Raw genomic sequence first — 19,215 nt, 5'->3', positions numbered from 1 at the left:
TGGGGTTAAGTGGCTTGTCCAAGGCCACACAGATATGTAATTATTAAGTGTCTGAGGCTGGATTTGAACTCTGGTACTACTGATTCCAGGGCCAGTGCTCTATTCACTGTGCCACCTAGCAACCCCTTGCTTTTTAAAATTTTAAATATTTTAAATTCTGAGTCATGTATTTGCCTCTCCCTTCTTGGAATTCTATAGTGACTATGATATTTTAGGAAAAGTAATGATGTTTAAGGATGCATGGCTTTACCTATTCTCAGTGAATACCTGATACTTTAGGTTCCCCCAGTTTTATTTTGAGTTGAAACCCAATGCCAACTGTTTTTTCTTTTAAACCAATGAATCATCTCATAAAAAAAGAAAGACAATTGTTACCACATTTCTTTCAATATATTCATCCTTTTCAATCCTGTCTTTTTTTAATACTTTCAGAATGCTTATATTACAAGACAATCATTCAAAATGCTTTGTGCTCTAAGTATTTAAAATTTGACAGTAAGCTATCATATGATATTAAAAAATTCAACCAACAAATGTAGTTTTTTCCTAAATTCTAAGACTTTCCATGAATATCATTCAGATAACTAAGATAGATTTTCTTTTCTGAATTATAGCTCTACAAGTCATTGAATGATTTTTTTAATAGAAGTCTGAAAAGACTTCCACTTACCAGAACAGATTAAAAAAGACTTGTGAGAGCTATTTGTTTTTCAGAATCTTTTCATCATTTTAAAAGGACTTTGAAATAATTCCCATCTCTTCAAGGTTTCTTATCTAAAATATTGAATTAATGTAGGAACATGTTTCTTTGGAATAAATAAAACCACCACATTTCACATTTTCTTTTTTCAGGTTGCATTCAGCATGTGGTACTCAAATGACAGACCTAAGTGTTCAAAGCTGTTTTGCAGACAGTATCTTAAAATCACATATTTAGTTTTTGCTCATTTTAAAAAGAACTCTGTACAATTTGGATAATTCTGTTGCTGAATAATTGGATGTTGAATAGGATGAACAAAAGTTTAGTGGCAGATTTTTAGTCTTCCCCTTTTTTGTTTGTTTGGTTTTTTTTTGTTGTTGTTGTTGAGAAATGCTTTTTCTAATATCAAATGACCTGGTTGGTACTCATGAATTTAGTGTAAAAACCAATTCATGGTAGAAAGAAATAAGAATTCAGTCATATTAGAATGTTACAGACCTATTTTTATTAGAAAACTTAATTGAGATATTGATAAGTATCAATAATGTATCATTAGATACATCATTACTGTGACTTTTGTGAATTCAAGAAGAGTTATATAAAAACTTGTTAGGTTAGTAAAATTTATGGGACTGGTTAGATAAAAGAAACTGCACTTAAACTCATGAAATTAGTTTCCTAAAAAACAGTTTTACCAACTTTAAGTTTTTAGGTGGAAGGAATTAGCCATTGTGACTTCAGTCTTGCTGATATATTTATTTCAAAGATAATAGGTAATTTCTTTTTGAAAAGTGCATAATTTTAGATTTCTATAAAGTTATTTCTGTTAAGTTTTTTAATAGACTATAATTTAATAAATTTTTAGATTATCATGTTAAAGTAGTCTGTAAAACTATAACCATCAGCAAATGTTTTATTTGCATATTATTTCATAAGTAAGTTAGGTTGCCAAAATATTTACCCAGATTATTTTAATGGTTTTTAGCAGCCTTAAATCACTGTTTTGAATTACTAATTAGGTTTTATTATTCGCTTTAAGAAAGATTTTTGAGTTTTTAGTTTTCCAAAACATGTAGCTTGATAATGTGATGTAGTGAGAAAATATAAAGCTGGAGACCTAGGTTCCAGTATGATCTCTTATTCACCCATGGACATTGTTCATAATAAGGCACTGTAGAATTCATAGTAATGTAGTATGCAAACACTATGTAAACTTTAATGGACTATAGAAATATTAATTAATATTGTTTTTACTGGAATCATCAAGTCATTGAATTTTGAAATTGGAAAAAGATTTAGAGATCATCTAGTTCAAATTCCTTTTTCCAGTTGAGGAACCTGAACCCAGAATCATAAATTATATTCCAAAAACTCACAGAATTTAAGTTGTTGCTATTTGCCCTTTGTTCTCCCAGAGGACCATGGCAGCAGAAACTAAAGCACCATGACATCAAAGAGATGATGCCATGACATGCAAGTAAATTGGATTTAAGTGAAGAAGGGCTGTGCAAAATCACCAGCTTCACTCTTTCCTCTGGAGCCATCCGAGTCTAGTGGCCAGAGCAGAATGACTGAAGATGGCCCTGGATTCAGTAAAAGACCTTGATCTTTTTATGTTAAGGTCTTTAATAGATCTCAGTTTGACTGAGCTAAGGCCCATTCAGTGATTAAGAATAGGTAAGAAATGAGGCAATATTCACTCTGAGACAATATGGAACCAAACAATGACCAAGTGAGGCTTTGCCTAGAGCCTATTGTTGACCAAAAAATGAGAGCCAGTGAGTTAGGTCCAGGTCCCAGGGTCTCTTAAATCCCTAGCATAATGTTCTACTTGAAATTGAGTTTTTTAACTCTTTATATTTTAATTTCTATTATTTTTAAGAAAAAGATTTCATTTGCAGACATTTTATCATTATATTTTCTATATGCCATGTTAATATTGGAGCAAAATTTCACTGCCAACATAACAGAAAGCTTAACTACCTTTTATAAAAAAAAATTCTAAAAAAACCAATAAATGGTTTTGCGTTTAAAATTTTAAATATTCTATTTTTTGTAAATTATTGCTACCTCATCTATTTAGCCTGTAAAAAAAATTGACCTGTATAAAATTCACAACAGTATGAATTTTCATATTTAATTACCCTAGATAAAATTATTCAGACTCTTGGAAATAGATCAATCACAGTGATGATATCAGGTATTAAAGCTAATTGCCTATTTAGTATAGTTAGATATGACTGGCCTGAATGTGTAACCATCTTTAGATGCAGACTTTTTTTTTGTTTTCTTCAATTTATCCATGTACTTGTATCTGCTTTTCACAGAAATTCAAACAACCACCTGTTGTAACCATTCTTCCCCCAAAGTGTTAATAGTTAATAATATAAGAATTAACATAATAACTACATTTATATTTTTATTAGGGGGTTGGTTGCATGCGTCTGTGTGTGTGGTTCAGTATATTTTAATATGCTCTACTATGTCTGAATTAACACACATTCCAGCCTGCAAAATTGTTCAACTCTTCAGTGTGTAGAATAGGTGAGATTAGTAAAATTTTAAAGACAGAGAATAGTTGATTTTAAATATCCTTCATTTGAAGGTTCAGAATGGATTACTTTTTGGAAATAAAAGAAATGTACTACAACATTTATGTTAGTTAATTACTCTTTAATTTACAGGAAAACACAAATCATTTCATAGCAAATAATTACCAAAAGAGCATTGTATAAGGGAGAAAATAGAGTTCTGGTAAATCATGATCCTTTAGTGCTGGATCTATTAGCCTCAGAATTCTAATGAATTTGATCCTTTCAAGTATAAAATCTAAACTCAAGATATTGCCTAGACATTAACCCTTTCAATTTTCAGATCTTAAACATTTGATTTAGTTTGTTGAAACATTTATTTTTTATATATTAATAGCCTAGTGGTTTTTTCAGAAGATCTTAAAAATGACTCTTGGTAAATATCTCTTGGTTTTATTGATAAATATCTTGCCCTTTTGATAAGTTTTGGCATATTGTTTAAATGTTTTCATATTTAAGAGTAGAAGGTGATCATCATTTCTTTTACTGGACTAAGTTTTAAGATTGAATTGTTTGACTCCTAAATATGGTATGTAGGAATAGTTTTAATATTTATTGATCTCATCTTTAAAAGCTTTCAATTTATTTTACTATTTATTATTGTCACTAATTTGGGGGGCAGTTTTATAATTTGGAGAAGAAATTGCTCCAATAATTGCTGGAAGAATGTTGGTTAAAGATAGACTTGGAGAATTAGAATATATAGTGAGAATTGTTGAGCTACAAAAAAAGCATTTTTGGTAGTATGGAGAGTGCTTTATATATAAAAGTCTTGAAGACTACCTATGTTAAAAATTCAGATAATCAGTTTAATTATAATGGTTAAATTTAATAATCATTTTATTCAGTGCCAGAAATGCTGAACCATTGAACAAAAAAAGTCATTTTTCAATTGGCCAACAAATTTATAATGCATCCTTAAATTTGCAGTAGCTTCATAAATCAGTATAGTAACAAGGTTCTCATGCTCTTTCTCTCCTGTTTTTCATTTCCAGTGTTCTATTTAGGTGAGTTTTCAATTCTGATTCTTCCTTTTGAGTCTCTTTGCACCTTCTCATCCCTCCCCCTTCTCCTCAACCATGAATAATTACTTCAAAAGATAATGTTCCTTCATTGTCTTAAAGAATGTCAAGTTTTTAGGTGCCTCTTCAGATTCTCATTGAATACTTGTTTTTACTCTTATGCTCTTCATGTATAAATTTTTATTTTTTTTCTTTATTCCTGAAATTTTTTTCCATTTGTTTCAAGTAAGTCTTCTGGAAATAATAACAGTATTTTGTTGCAGTCTTCTTTTATTTGCTGTGTGTTACAAAGCTTATGTTTTGTTTTGCTACAAAAGGAAGATGCATTTGTAAATATTTGTGATGATTTTGTATTTTTTTTGATTTTATATATTTTATCAACTTATCAATCTAAAAGCAGTACTTATTTATAATCTTGTTTTCCCCTTTTATAGGTCCTACATTGCCTAGACAAAATTCACAACTGCCTTCCCAAGTGCAGAATGGTCCATCACAAGAAGAATTGGAAATTCAAAGAAGGTAAATTCACATTGGGAATTTGTAATTTTCTATCATCTTACATACTACCATTGAAGAAATGTGATGTGGAGTGGTCTTAATGTTGACTTTTTGAATGTGGTAGAAATTTGTTAGTAACATTTATGTAATCATCACACATATTTTAACCCTCTGATATGTATAAGAATAGTGCCGTATAGAAAGAATCATAAGACATATTCTGAAATCTCAATGAATTTATTTGGTTTAGATATTAAAGCACATATATGGGGGGCGGCTAGGTGGCGCAGTGGATAGAACACTGGCCCTAAAGTCAGGAGTACCTGAGTTCATATCTGGCCTCAGACACTTAATAATTGCTTAGCTGTGTGGGTAAGTCACTTAACTCTGTTGCCTTGCAAAAAATCAAAAGCACATACATGAAAAAGCTAATATTAACTAGTCAGTAGTAAAAATAGTAACATCAGAGTAGGGAAATAATAACAATAAGCTGAGCTGGTCAGAGAAGATTTCATTAAGAACATCTAGTGCTTGATCTACTTTTAGAGAAGTTTTTAGGTAGTAGTAAGGAAGAACATTTTAGGTGTGGAAACTGATATGAGCAGTATCATGGTTTTAGAAGATGATTGACTAACTCCTTATAATAATTATTAGATCAGGCTGAAATATTTTGTGAATGATGGCAGATTAAAAGGTAGCCTGGGACAAGATTGTGAAGAGTTTCAATATCAGGGTAAGGATTTTGGATTTGACTATGTAGCTATATATAAAGTCAAACTCATTCCCCATTTTTCCTTCTACACTTGTTAGGTGAACAGTTCAAAAGCACAAACATAAAATGACATGATTTGTAGTTTACAATACTAACAGGAGCTCAGAACTGGTCAGTCATCATCAGAATAAGGAATATGTGGATAATACGACAGGAACAAATCAAATTCAAAATTAAGTGTTGAGGAATTATTGTGATTTATGAGATAGTATCATAACTGGAAATCAGCTAATATGTGAGAGAGGGAACCTGAAAATAACTTTTCAGAATATGATGTAGCAAACAAAGATGACCAGTGACCCTAGGATAGTGCTAAGCTTTCTCTTGTATTTGTTTTAAGCACTCTTCTCTATGTGTTCATATTAGAAGACAAAAATATATGCTGCTCCTTAGAAGGTAAGAGATAATGAGCTCTCCGGGTAGTATATAGTAATTGTAGCTTAGGCTATATGGATAAGACTCCTGTAAAAAAGCTCACAGTTCTTTTTCCTCCTGAATACATACATGTACCATGGCCAATTGAACCATGTGCTTATTCCATTGGTCAAAAGTTTTTAATAGCTCCCTAATTTCTATAAGTTAAAATCATTTTGTCAAAAATTATTTATCAAGCTCCTATATGCAAAGAATTGTTTTTAGAACATCAGCCTAGATAGTTGAGTTGTAGACTAGAAAGAAGGTTACTGAAAAATTAAGAGGTATTATTATAAACCTGTTGTGCCATAAAGGCTTGATCTAGGAAAAATAGAAAGGAAGGAGGGACTGCAACAGATATTCCAAAAGACAAATCAGGACAAAACAAAATAAAACAAAGATCCTGAACTTAGAAATCGTAATATTCCTTCAATTAAGTTCTAGGGAAGTTGGTTTGCTAAAGTTCCTGTGTAGTAAAAGAGATATCAAGGAATCTGGATCACAGGGAAATTTCTCTTTTTTTCTTTCCTGACAATTTAATAGAAATTTGAAAAGGAGAGGTAAAAGCAGGGTTACCTAATTGTAAACATTTTCTTATCTAATTTTGAAATTTTTTTTTCTTAGATTTTTCAAGGCAATGGGGTTAAGTGGCTTGCCCAAGGCCACACGGCTAGGTAATTACTAGGTGTCTGAAGTTGGATTTGAACCCAGGTACTCCTGACTCCAAGGCCGGTGCTCTATCCACTGCACCACCTAGCCACCCCTGAAATTTCTTTTTAACAGATTTATATTGGTGACAAATTGAATGGGGGTAGGTTGGGTTGAGAATAGAGAGTAGAAAAGGGAAAGGGGAAGGAAAAAAAGAGAGGAAGGAGGGTAATAAAGAAGAGATATTTAAAAGAACCATGGTAGGTAGTTCATTGACCAAACAAAAAAAGTATAAAAAAGAGGCTTGTTTTGGTTTTTGACATTGCTTTAAGGTTTCACCAGGATAGTTAATTGGAAATGACAAGAACATATTTGGAAACAAAGGGAAGAGCAGAATAAGAGATATTGGTTTGTAAATAGTTTGAGTAAAAGTGGTAGTTGAAACTATCTTTGAGTTAAGAAAAAATAGAAAGAGAACATGAGATAAAGACTGAACTTCTGTAAGCATCCACAATTAAGAATAAAAAACATTCAAGTTAGAAAAGTAGATAATCTGCATAGTGTATCACAAACTTAAGAAAGTAATGTTTAGTTTTTTTAAAACATTTTTGGTATAATTCATTTCAGGAAGTCAAGATTTTAGAACAGTGGCTAAACTTGTACATATTTCCTATTAGTGTATCATACCCTCCTTATTTGCAGAGAGTTGGGAGTTTCTTGTAATTTCTTAAAAACAGATTAAATTAACAATATTGATATCCTTTACCATTGAACTGTCTTTGGCTTATTTATCTTTGTTCTATTGGACCAGTGGGATTGAATGTTGGTTTTGGGGAATAGAAGATCTGTTGATGATAAGTTAAGATTTCCAGGGATGGTTTCTGCTGTGGGTTTTTTGTTTTTTTGTTTTTTTTGTTTTTTTGCAATACAATGGGATAAGTGCCTTGCCCAAGGCCACGCAGCTAGGTAATTATTAAGTGTCTGAGACCGAATTTGAACCCAGGTACTCCTGACTCCAAGGCCAGTGCTTTATCTACTATGCCACCTAGCCACCCCCTCCTCTGCTGTTTTTTAAGCAACCTTTTTTGATGTGTTTTGTTTTCACATCAACTTTATTCCTGAATGTATCATTCCAGCCTACCACCTCTTAAGAGAGGCAGCCCTATAATAAAGAATAAAGAGGAGGCTAAAAACTAGTTCAACAAAACTACCAACTCATGAACAATATTTGTCATTATATGCAGTGTTTTATGCCTGTAGTCCCCTACCTCTTCAAAGAAGATTAGATTCTTATCTTCTTGGAGCTGGTATTGGTTGTTCATTTATAATTTCATGACATTTGGTTTTGATTTATTCTTTTTTGTTTATATTGCTTTCTTGTTCTGCTTAACTTTACTTTGAATCTGTTCATGTATTCTTGTGCTTCATCATTTTTGTTATTTTTCAACACAATATCATTCCATTTTATTCATTTACCACAACTTGGGCCAGCTAGGTTTCACAGTGGTTAGAGCACTGACCCTGGAGTCAGGAGGGACCTGAGTTCAAATCCAGAATCAGATACCTAATAATTGCCTAGCTGTGTGACCTTGGGCAAGCCACTTAACCCCATTGCCTTAAAAACCCCATTTACCACAACCTTTTTAGCCATTCCTTATAGGTAATAGTTTGTGGGCAGCTATTTTGTTTCCAGTTCTGTGATGTGAAAGTCACTATAATTTGATCTTAGTTTATAAATTGTGAGACGTAGTGAATAGTATCCTGAATTGTCATGCAGGAACCATAAGGGCTCAAATTTACCTCTTGACAGGTAATTGTCTGTATGACCTTGGAAGCTCTTTGTGCTGTGGATTGTAAATGACTTTGAGGTTTTTTTAAAACAGTTTATAACTCTTTTTTGATGATGTGTTTTGTGCATTTATTTAGCTAGCAAATGAATCTCCATTTAAAAACAATGTTGTATTGTTGTTTTTATGTCCTTTGTTCTCAAAGAGATCCAATGACATCACAAGGGTGATATCTTAATTTGCACATGAATTGGTTATAAGTGGAGCTGTCCTGGGCAAATTCATCAACTTTACTCTGTCCTCCAGTGTCACTGAAGACCTATGGCAAGACTAAGGGAGAGGGAGAGAGAGAGAGAGAGACAGAGACAGAGACAGACAGAGAAAGATATTGAATACTTGGAAGTGGGAGTGGTCTGTGGGATTCTTGTATATGAAAAAAAATTGCATGTATGTCTGTGTGGACTTTTAAATTTGACCTAGGTGGTGCTGTGAATATAGTTTTTGGGTTTAGTCAGGAAGATCATAATTCAAATTTGGCCTCATCCACATACCAGTTCCTACCTGCTCAAGTTATTTAACCTCTTCATACTTTGGGTTCATTTCTTTAATGGTATCAGTAAATAATTGTCCAATTATGTTAAAAAATAAAATTTCCCTCTAACATTAAGTATGTGAATATTTGAAACATTAAATTTGTTTCTGTGGCTATTTGAACATCTTCAAGTTGCAAATGATTTCATTAAAAATTTGCAAAATAAGAAATTTAATAAGTTTTGCAGGTAGTAAGAGTATGAGACGTTGCTGAATAATCATTTTAAATTTTTTGTTATTTTTCTCCCAGCTACATGCAAAGGCAGTTACTTTTTTTTTTCAAAGCAGTGGGGTTAAGTGACTTGGCCACAGTCACCCAGCTCTAGATGTCCTTAAGAGTCTGAGGCCAGATTTGATTGACTCCAAGGCTGATGCTCTATTCACTGCACCACCTAACTGACCCTGCAAAAGCAAGTTTTAATATTAACTTATAAAACCTTGAGTTCTAAATTCTTTCCCTTCTTCCTACCCCCATTGAGAAAGCAAATTACTTGTGAAACCATGTAACACATTACCACAATAGTCATGTTGTAAAAGTAAGCATTCTTTCCTCACCCCTCCCACCCCCAAAGAAAGAGAAATCTCAAGAAAAATAAAGTAGGGAAGAAAAGTGTGCTTCAGTCTGCATTCAGACACCATCAGCTCTGTCTTTGGGATGGATAGCATTCTTTATCATAAGTCCATCAGAGAAATTGCTTCAATATTTTTTCCCACAGTTTCTATTGCAGCTGTATTTCCCTCCATTCTATTCCCCCACCCCCTTTATTCTGTTATCTCTCTCCTTTCATCTTGTCCCTCCTGAAAAGTGTGTTGCATCTGACTATCCTTCCCATGATGATCTTCACTCCCTTCTATCAGCTACACCCCTTCCCCTTCTTCCGTCTTCTTTCTCCCATCCCTTTCATCTCCTATTATCCTCTAAGGTAAGATAGATTTCTATACCTAATTGAGTGTGTATGTTATTCCCTCTCTGAGCCAGTTCCAGTGAGAGTTAGGCTCACTCACTCCCCCTTACCTTTCCCCTCTTCCACTCCACTGCAAATACTTTTCTTGCCTCTTTTATGTGAAATAACTTACTCCATTCTACCTCTTCTTTCCCTTTCTCCCCCATTAACTCCATCTTTTTACTGTCTTATACCTTCAAATTCAACTCCCTCCTATGTTTTGTCTATATATACATCTTCTCACTACTCTAATAATTGAGAAGGTTCATATGAGATGTTGGTATCATTTTCCCATGTAGGAATACAAGCAGTTCAGCATCATTAAGGCCCTTATGATTTTCCTTTCCCGTCTACCCTCTCTGTTTCACCTGAGTCCTATATTTGAAAAACAAACTTTCTGTTCAATTCTGATCATTTCATCTGGAAAGTTTGAAAGTCCCCTATTTCATTGAATCTTTTCCCCTGAAAGAGGATGTTCAGTTTTGCTGGGTAGTTGATTCTTGGTTGTAATCCAAGCTGTTCTGCCTTCTGGTGTTGTTGTTGTTGTTGTTGTTATTATTATTATTATTATTATTATTATTATATTAAAAGTCCTATGAAACCTAATGTAGAAGCTGCTAAATCTTGTGTTATCCTGACTTTAACTTCATGATATTTGAATTGTTTTTTCTGACTGCTTATAATTTTTTCTCTTTAATGTAGGAGTTCTGAAATTTGGCTGTGATATTCCTGGCAGTTTTCATTTTGAGATCTCTTTTAGGAGATGATCAGTGGATTCTTTCAGTTCTATTTTCCTCTGCTTCTAGGATATTAGGGCAGTTTTTCTGCATAATTTCCTGAAAAATGACATTTAGGCTCTTTTTTGGGGGCATGACTTTTCAGGTATTCCAATAATTTTTCTATTCTCTCCCTCAGATCCTGATCAGGATCTCTCCAGTGAGATACTTCATATTTTCTGCTAGTTTTTCATTCTTTTAATTTTTTTTTATTCTTTTTTATTTCTCTCCCTTCCCTGTGCTCCATTCTACATTTGCAGGAATTATTTTCCTCAGAAAGCTTTTGTATACCCTTTTCCATCTGGCCAGTTCTATTTTTTAAGGTATTCTTCTCCTCATTGACCTTTGGGATTGCTTTTTCTATTTGACCCAGACTGGTTTTGAAGATATTATTTTCTTCATATTATTTGTATCTCCTCCAAATTGCAGACTTGCTTTTCATGATTTTCCTACCTCACTCTGATTCTCTTCCCAATTTTTCCTTATTTGATTTTCAAAATCTTTTTTGAGCTCTTCCATAGATTGAAACCAATTCATATTTTTCTTGTAGACTTTAGATTCAGAAGCTTTGATTTATGGTCTGAGTATGTATTTTCATCCTCCATAAGACCAAAGTAATTGTTTATGTTGAATTTTTTCTTCTGTTGTTTGCTCATTTCCCCAGCCTGTGTCTTCATTTTAGCTCTTGTTAAAGCGGGGCTCCGCTTCTCTGGTAGAGGATGCACTGTTTGAAGTTTTCTTTTTCCATAATTGATATTTTATTTTATGTTTCCAATTAGTTGTTATGAAAAATTTTTCAACATTCATCTACATGAATATGCATAGTTACAAATTACATAATATCCTTCCACCCTCCCTTCCCCTCAACAGCAAACAGTCTGGTAAACATTGTACATATACATTTGTGTTCAACATGTTTACAGATTAGTCATTTTCTGTATGAGGAATTAGGACTTAGGGGCAAAGGGAAAAATCCATGAGATAGGAAAGAAAAACATAAGAGAAATTTTTAAAAGGTAAATATAAGGAGTAGCTAGATTGCACAGTGGATAGAGTACCGGCCCTTGGAGTCAGGAGGACCTGAGTTCAAATTCAGCCTCAGATACTTAATGATTACCTAGCTGTGTGACCTTGGGCAAGTCATTTAACCCCTTTGCCTTAAATCCAATTTTTTAAAAAAGTAAATGTAGTCATTCACATTTTTTTTTTTTGCTTTCCTTCTTCTGAATATGAATAACATTGTCCATAACAGGTCTCCCAGGGTTGTCCTAGCTCTCTGAACTTCTGAGAGGAGCTGTATTCATCACAGTTGGTCAGTTAACAATATTGTTGTTAATGTGTTCTGCTCTTGTTACTCAACATCAGTTTCTATAATTCATTCCATGCTTCTCTAGTGTCCAACCATTCAAGATTTCTTATAGAATAATAATACTCCATAACATTCATAAACCTTAACTTGTTCAATCATTTCCCAATTGATGGGTATTTCCGTGCCCCCCCCCCCCCCCCTTTCCAATTCTTTGTCATTTCAAAAAGAGCTACTATGATTCTTTTGGAACCTGTGGAACTTTTCCCATTTTTTATGGTTTCGTTTGGTTACAGGACTAGTATTGGATTTGCTAGGTCAAAGGTTGTGATCAGTTTTATTGGTTTTTTGGGCATAGTTCCATATTGCTCTCCAGAATGGTTGGATCAGTTGATTTCTTTAGTTAATTTTTCATAGTTTTCCTGCATGGCTCTAATTTCTTTTTTTTTTTTTTTTTCATTTTTCTTCTTCTTGCCCTAGTTTTTAAAATTCTTTTTAAAGATCTCCTAACAAGGTTTTGTATTTCAGTCCAGTCCATAGACTCCTTTGAGACTTCCCATAAAGGAAATTTGTCACTGCTTTCTTCTGAGGTGGCATTTTTATCATCTCTATCTTTCTAGTAACTTTCTATGGTTAGTGCCCTTTTAGTTTTTTTGCTCATTTTGAATGTTTGAGCTCTGCTCCTGGGGTATAGGGAGTTGGCCCCAAACTTTTCTGTGCTGGGTCTGGGATCTGATCCCTTGTTTATCACTGACCAAGATACTGCCTTTGCAATTCAGGTGTTGCCTGTGTAGAGCTTCCTTCTTTGTGTCTGCCTATGCACTGGTTCATTCCCAGCCCAGTCCTGTGTTTGCCCCAATGTTCCCAGGGTTCAGACTCTTTGGATTTGGGACCTTCCCCTCCTGGCTTACTATTTATAGCTTCTGGGTCCTGGACCGCACGGTGGCTTAAAGCCTCCCACTGGCTTTTCCCTTTTCCCCCCAGCTAGTCTTTACTTCCCCTTTTCCTCTGAAGAAACAAACTTTCACTGAAGATCCTCCATGATGTCTACAGTTGTAAAAATGTTTCTTTTCTTGGTGGGGTATATAGCTTTAATGTCTCTGTAGTGGTTTCATCTAGCATTTTGTAGGGAAAAAGCTCCAGGAGCATGCTAGCTCATGGCATATTGTCTCTGCCCCGGAAATCCTTTCTCAAACTTTTGAGGGTTTTCAGGAATACCCCCCAGGGACTTTCAAGTTCTCAGTTCCTCCCAGGTCTTGGGAGAGGCTTTGACTGGTCTCCTGGTCTGTGCTCTGGTCTCTGGATGACCACAAGAACTCCTCTCTGCCTGGAGCTTTTAGGAGGGTCCCTGCTCCACAGAAGCCAGTGAGCTGTATTTTTGCCTCTGCTCCTGAGGCTGGGTCCTCAGACTGTGACCTGGATCTGCGTATGGGCAAAGAGATCTCTACAATCTCCCCTGACCACCTTACAGGGCTGAGCACTTTGGAAGCAGCTGATGAGTGGTTCCCCAGATCTGCTTCTGGGTCCATGGAGCTGGGTCTGTGCTGAGCCGTACACTGGCCTGGGCTATGTTCTCACTCTGATGTGGCAGTTTTCTTGTTTACCTTCCCAATTGTCTTTGGCAATCCTAGGACTGAAAGGTCTGGAAACCACCATTGCTGCCATGAACCGAGGCTCCCCTGGGGTCTGTTCTTGGTTGACTGGAGTCATTTTCTTCTGGGGCATCCTGGACTGTGCTGTGGGTTCTGTCCTGCTAAAATTTGATTATTTAAAGGAATTTGGAGTGGACTGGGGGAGAGTTTAGGGGAGTCCTGTCTTTATCTTCTTGGCTCTGTACCAATCTTTCATCATTATTATTATTATTATTATTATTATTATTATTATTATTATTATTATTATTATTTTGTAAGGCAATGGGGTTAAGTACCTTGCCCAAGGCCACACAACTAGGTAATTATTAAATGTCTGAGGCCAGATTTGAACTCAGGTACTCCTGACTCCAGAGCCGGTGCTCTTATCCGCTGCACTACTTAGCTGCCCCCTGCACCAATCTTTTTAATTGTTAGAAAATATATTTGTAAATTTAAAATTTTATACTTGAAGTAGGAAAAAATTTATACTTTATAATTAATGTACATTTTAATTGGAACTTTAGGATACAAAGGTTGTAGTAGATATTATTAAAATTTAATGAATAAATCTAAAAGCATTTTATGACTAGGGTATTAAATTACCCCATGGGAATCCATTGTTTTTCTGTTGTTATAAACAGTTCATGGGAAATATAGTACAGTATATATAAGCTGGCTCTATCCTAGTATTCCAGTCTTCTACTCTGTGATTCAGGGTCATTGACTTCTTGGTGTTCTACTCCATCCTATATCCGGGCCTTTTCACAAGTCCTCTGTTGCTGGAATGCCCTCCCTCTTCATTTCTGGCTTCCTTCAGATTTCAACTAAAATTCCATCTTTAACTTTCCCTTTCGGTCCTAACTTTAGGCCTTTTCTCTTTGTTGATTATTTCTTATTTATCCTGTTACAGTGTTTATAGTGTACATATTGTCTCCCCAACTAGACTGGAGTTCCTTGAAGGCAGCAATGTCTTTTTTGTATCCCTAGCTCTTAGCTTAATTTCTGACCTGTAATAGATGTTTTAACTTCAGGCTATCTAAAACAATCTTCTGCAAAGTGAATATATTCCTGAATTGTTTGTATTGTTATTTATAGCTATGTCACACTTCTTAAAGAAGTTGCTCTTGGATTCTGTTGGTTACAGTTGTCAAAATTCTATAGTATACTTATCTGTATACTCAGCTAAGTGCTGCAGTGGCTAATAGACTGGACTTGATTCAGTAAGATCTGAGATCAAATTTGTCTTCACATGATCCTAGAAAAGTCAGTTAACCTCAACCGGCCTAAGTTTCCTCAACTGCAGTTTTCTCCTCATAATAGCCCCCACCTTCTAGGATTATTTTAAGGATCAAGTGAGATAATATTAGTGCTTAGCTTGGAGAAGGTGGCTAAAGTCTTTTTCCCTACCTCCCCTCTGATATTATAGCCATGTGGCATTGACTCACAATTACATGATCTTACAGCCTTACACTGAACTTTTATCAGGTCAACTCTTCCTTTTATAGTTGAGCATAGTGAGGCCTGGAGAAATGGCCATCCTAAAAACCTATCAGAGCCAGGGTACCAGACTTCATCTAACCCAGAGCTTACTCAGCTTTGAAGTTGAACAGATTCCAAAGTCTCTAATTATGCAAAGAGGAAGACAGAAGGAGTTGGAGATTTGAATAGAAAAAAAAAATCTAATGGATGAAGGCTTTGTTAGATATTTATGAATTGGGGAATGACAACAAAAACATACATTTTCCAGGAATCAAAGCTCTCTTGCTTGAGAGCAAAGTCCGTCTATCATTGCTTGTTTTCTACAATCTTTGCAACATATATTCTTAGACTTTCCCTGGCACAACCCAGAGTTTAATCGCCTTGCCCAAGGTCACACAGTTAATCTATGCGTTGCAGCAGCACCCAAAAGCCTGGTCATTCTGACTCTCAGATGTCAGTAAGCTATGAGTTCAAAATCTGCCCCTGGCACTAGCTATGTGAACCTGGCTCAGTCACTTACTCTCATTTGTTTTAATCTCTTGGTGAAGGAAATGGCAAACTATTCCAGCATCTTTGTCATGAAAATTCAGTGTGGTATTTTTTTAATGAGTTTAGCATAATGCCTCATATAGTGGGCATTAGGAAAATGGATATTCTCTTTTTTTTTATGTAGAGGTGAGAGAGAGAGAGAGAGAGAGAGAGAGAACATTATAGATAAGATGAATGGGAGCCAGTATGTGAGGAACAGAGAGAAGGCTTATTTGCCTGGGTGGAACCTGTAGGAGAAGCCTTGACTATCTTAGGTCTGAGGGTCCAATTAGAAAACAGTCTGTCTTTGTTGGACCTGGAAATTTGAATGATTTAAAAAATTTTTAAATATAACAGCTTTATTTTTGACTTGCTACTGTATGAATATTGGCCTATAATGATAGAAGACCATCCCTGTGTAATAGGAAACTACTTGAGTTAGTTGCATAGGGAATGATATGATCCGTTCTGTGTCTAAGAAAAATCACTTGCGCCAAAGTATTGTAGGATGTAATCAAAGGGAGAGGTACTTAAAATATAGAGTCCACTTAGGATACTATTGTAATAATCTAAACTAAATAGTATAGGGGTAGGGGCAGCTAGGTGGCATAGTGGATAAAGCACCGGCCCTGGAGTCAGGAGTACCTGGGTTCAAGTCTGGTCTCAGTCACTTTGGCATTCTCTTCTTTTGTTCTTTCTAATTTTGCAATATTCACTTTGTATTCTTTTTTTTTCCATTTCCATTGTTTGTCAGTATGCATGTTGGTTTTTTAAATCTATTTAGCTCATGCTATTAGATTATATAAATCTTTTTTCCCCATCTTACTAAAATGTAGGTATGAAGTTAAAATCTTACATCATGATTATCAACAAACCCCTCTCCATGGAAATTGATGCAAATTCCATTACTTCCCTTCTAACACTACATGCATTAATTTTGTTTGTGCAGTAGTAGCTTTTGAGTTTTCTTTTGAGTTTCTCTTATTCAAAATATTATCCATTTTATTACTTGAAGATATGTTTTTGGTTAAGACTACATCTCTTACCCATAGCTGTGGAAGATATATGATCTATCCTTTTTCTGAGTTTTTTTTTTCAGTTTGATTTTTATTAAGGTCATAGACTCATTTTTCAATTTAGCAATATGACACAAAATTGGCTTAAGCCAGAATTTTTTCCTAAGTAATTTATGTTTTATGGAACTCTTGAGTTCCATTGTTTCTGATTCTTCCTTCCTTAGTTAGTCTGTTTGATCTATTTTTTAACTAATACTTTTAAGTTGTTTTAGAATATAAGTGCTTCTCCCCCTCTTCCCTTTTAATTCCTTTTCATTGTTTCCCTTGAATTTGTAGGTCCTTTGTTTCTTCAAATAAATTTTCAGTTCTCTTTACCACTTGGCCTCTTTTTCTTGTCTTACTACTATTTCTAGTTGTGTGGTGTTTTTTTTTTTTGTTTGTTTGTTTTTAGGTTTTTGCAAGGCAAATGGGGTTAAGTGGCTTGCCCAAGGCCACACAGCTAGGTAATTATTAAGTGTCTGAGACCGGATTTGAACCCAGGTACTACTGACTCCAAGGCCAGTGCTTATCCACTACGCCACCTAGCCGCCACCTAGCCGCCACCTAGCCGCCACCTAGCCGCCACCTAGCCGCCCCCTATTTCTAGTATTTCTAAAGAACTATTACATATTATCAGGGAGAATGGACATCCTTTGCATTATTCTGTATTGAGAAAACTTACAGTGTATCTCCAGTATATTTGAGATTTTTTTTAGTTTTATATAGATTTTTTTATAACATTTTTTAAAAAAGAACCTTTCATACTAATATTTATAGTTTTTAATATTATACTTCCTCAGAGGTTCTTCATCTATTCATAGTTGTGTTTTGAAAATTTCTGACTTTTTTAATATGGTTAATTATGCTAATTATTTTTCTACTGTTGGAATATCTTTGTCTTCCTGGCCTAAATTCAATATGGTCATAATAATAATAATAATAATAACAATATTTCTTTGCTCTGTTTGACCAGATTTGAACATCTCTAAGTTGAAATTCATTGATTTATACTGGTTTTGGTTCTCTTATGTTTTATCCTTCTTGCTTTAGGTTTTACCCCTATTTTATCTCATAAAAAGAATTTGTTAGTATGTTTCTCAAATTTTGTAAGTAATTTGCATGCCATTGGTACTTTTTTTTCCCATTAGAACTTTAATAAAAGTCTATTAGGACTAGGACTTTTCCCTCCCCCTAGCAGGTTTTATAGTTCTTTTTAGTTGATTCTGTCTCTTTGTTCAAGATTAGCTTTTTTATTTTGCTCTATTTGCTCTGTTTATAATTTGGAAAGTGTTCTCTATTTCTTTTATTTGTTTAACTTAGGCAGCATTTAATTGCTGGATAAGTGATTTCAACTTGCTTATTTGATTTATTTTTCTTTTATTTAATCAGATTGTTAATCTTTTCAAAGAACCAGATTTTTGTTTCATTTCTATAATCTCTTTGGTTTTCAGTTTCTCTCTTAACTTCCCATAATTTTTAGGGTTTGATATGCTTTAATGCATCTTTTGGAAAATGATGGTTGTGCAATTTATTGACAAATTGATAGTCATGTAATAAATTCTTAAAATGACTGATTTTGTTTTTGTATTTCCAATAATATAATAGCATGCTTTAGTGCCCTATTCACCTTATTATTCTTGCTATCTTTCTTCCTCTCCTAGTTGTTGATGTATCCTAAGAAATATGAGTCAGCTACTATTATCTAGGATATTATGTCACAGTTAGCAAAGAGCTTAGTAAAATATCTATATATAGTTTATAAATCACTACTACTGTGTACAAGAGTTATAAAAGGGAAATACTTATCTCAGACATAGGAAGAAAGTTTAGGAGAATTGGAACAATGAAAGTTTATAACCCTCCGCTTGTCCTTCAGAGACAAAATGGACCAAAAGTTGACCGTCTTCTCTCGTAAGTACTGATGATTGTCTGGATAGAGAAACTTAAGTGTTACTGTGTTAAAACTTAAGTTTTTTATAATTTTGTAGTCATTTTTAAAGGTATGAAGACTAGCACTATGCCACCAAAGAACAATAGATCTGCTTTTATTTAATGACAAATGTAAACTGCCATCTACTTTTTTCAGATTGTTGTACCAGAGGATTTAGTAAAAAAATCCTTTAGTATATAGGTGTCTCAAAAGAATCCACATATTTTTCTAACTCTAGGTTTTAGCCAAATTTGACCCACAGAAGTCATTATTTCTTATAGATGATGAAGTACTAAGTGTAAAAGAACTGATGGCTTAATTTATTTAGTCACCCATTTACTTATAGAATTTACATCTTGCTTTACCTTTTAATATTTGAAATACATAAAGATCCTCGTTCTAGAGACAATATTGGTGAGTTTTGATTTTCACAGAGTAAATATAGAGTATACGTTACTGTCTAAACACTGTGTAAGATTCAGTGTTACATATTTTGATTTCTACCCCTTAAAATGACAACATTTTGTTGGTGTTTTTTAAATA

The 19,215-nt window shown here is 34.3% G+C and overlaps 1 protein-coding gene across 15 annotated transcripts in view; it reads left to right on the top strand.

The window, feature by feature from the left end:
• Positions 1 to 19,215, top strand: part of ENAH (ENAH actin regulator) — a 147,771-nt gene that overhangs the window by 99,192 nt on the left and 29,364 nt on the right. For all 15 annotated transcript variants that reach the window (XM_074222795.1, XM_074222792.1, XM_074222794.1 and 12 more), the window contains one exon: positions 4,748 to 4,832. In XM_074222795.1, coding sequence (XP_074078896.1) covers positions 4,748 to 4,832 — 85 coding nt within the window. The remainder of the gene's footprint in view (positions 1 to 4,747; positions 4,833 to 19,215) is intronic.

This window comes from Macrotis lagotis, chromosome 2 (genome assembly GCF_037893015.1).
Source record: "Macrotis lagotis isolate mMagLag1 chromosome 2, bilby.v1.9.chrom.fasta, whole genome shotgun sequence".
Lineage (NCBI taxonomy): Eukaryota > Metazoa > Chordata > Mammalia > Peramelemorphia > Peramelidae > Macrotis > Macrotis lagotis.
This window is presented reverse-complemented; position numbering and strand designations above follow the sequence as displayed.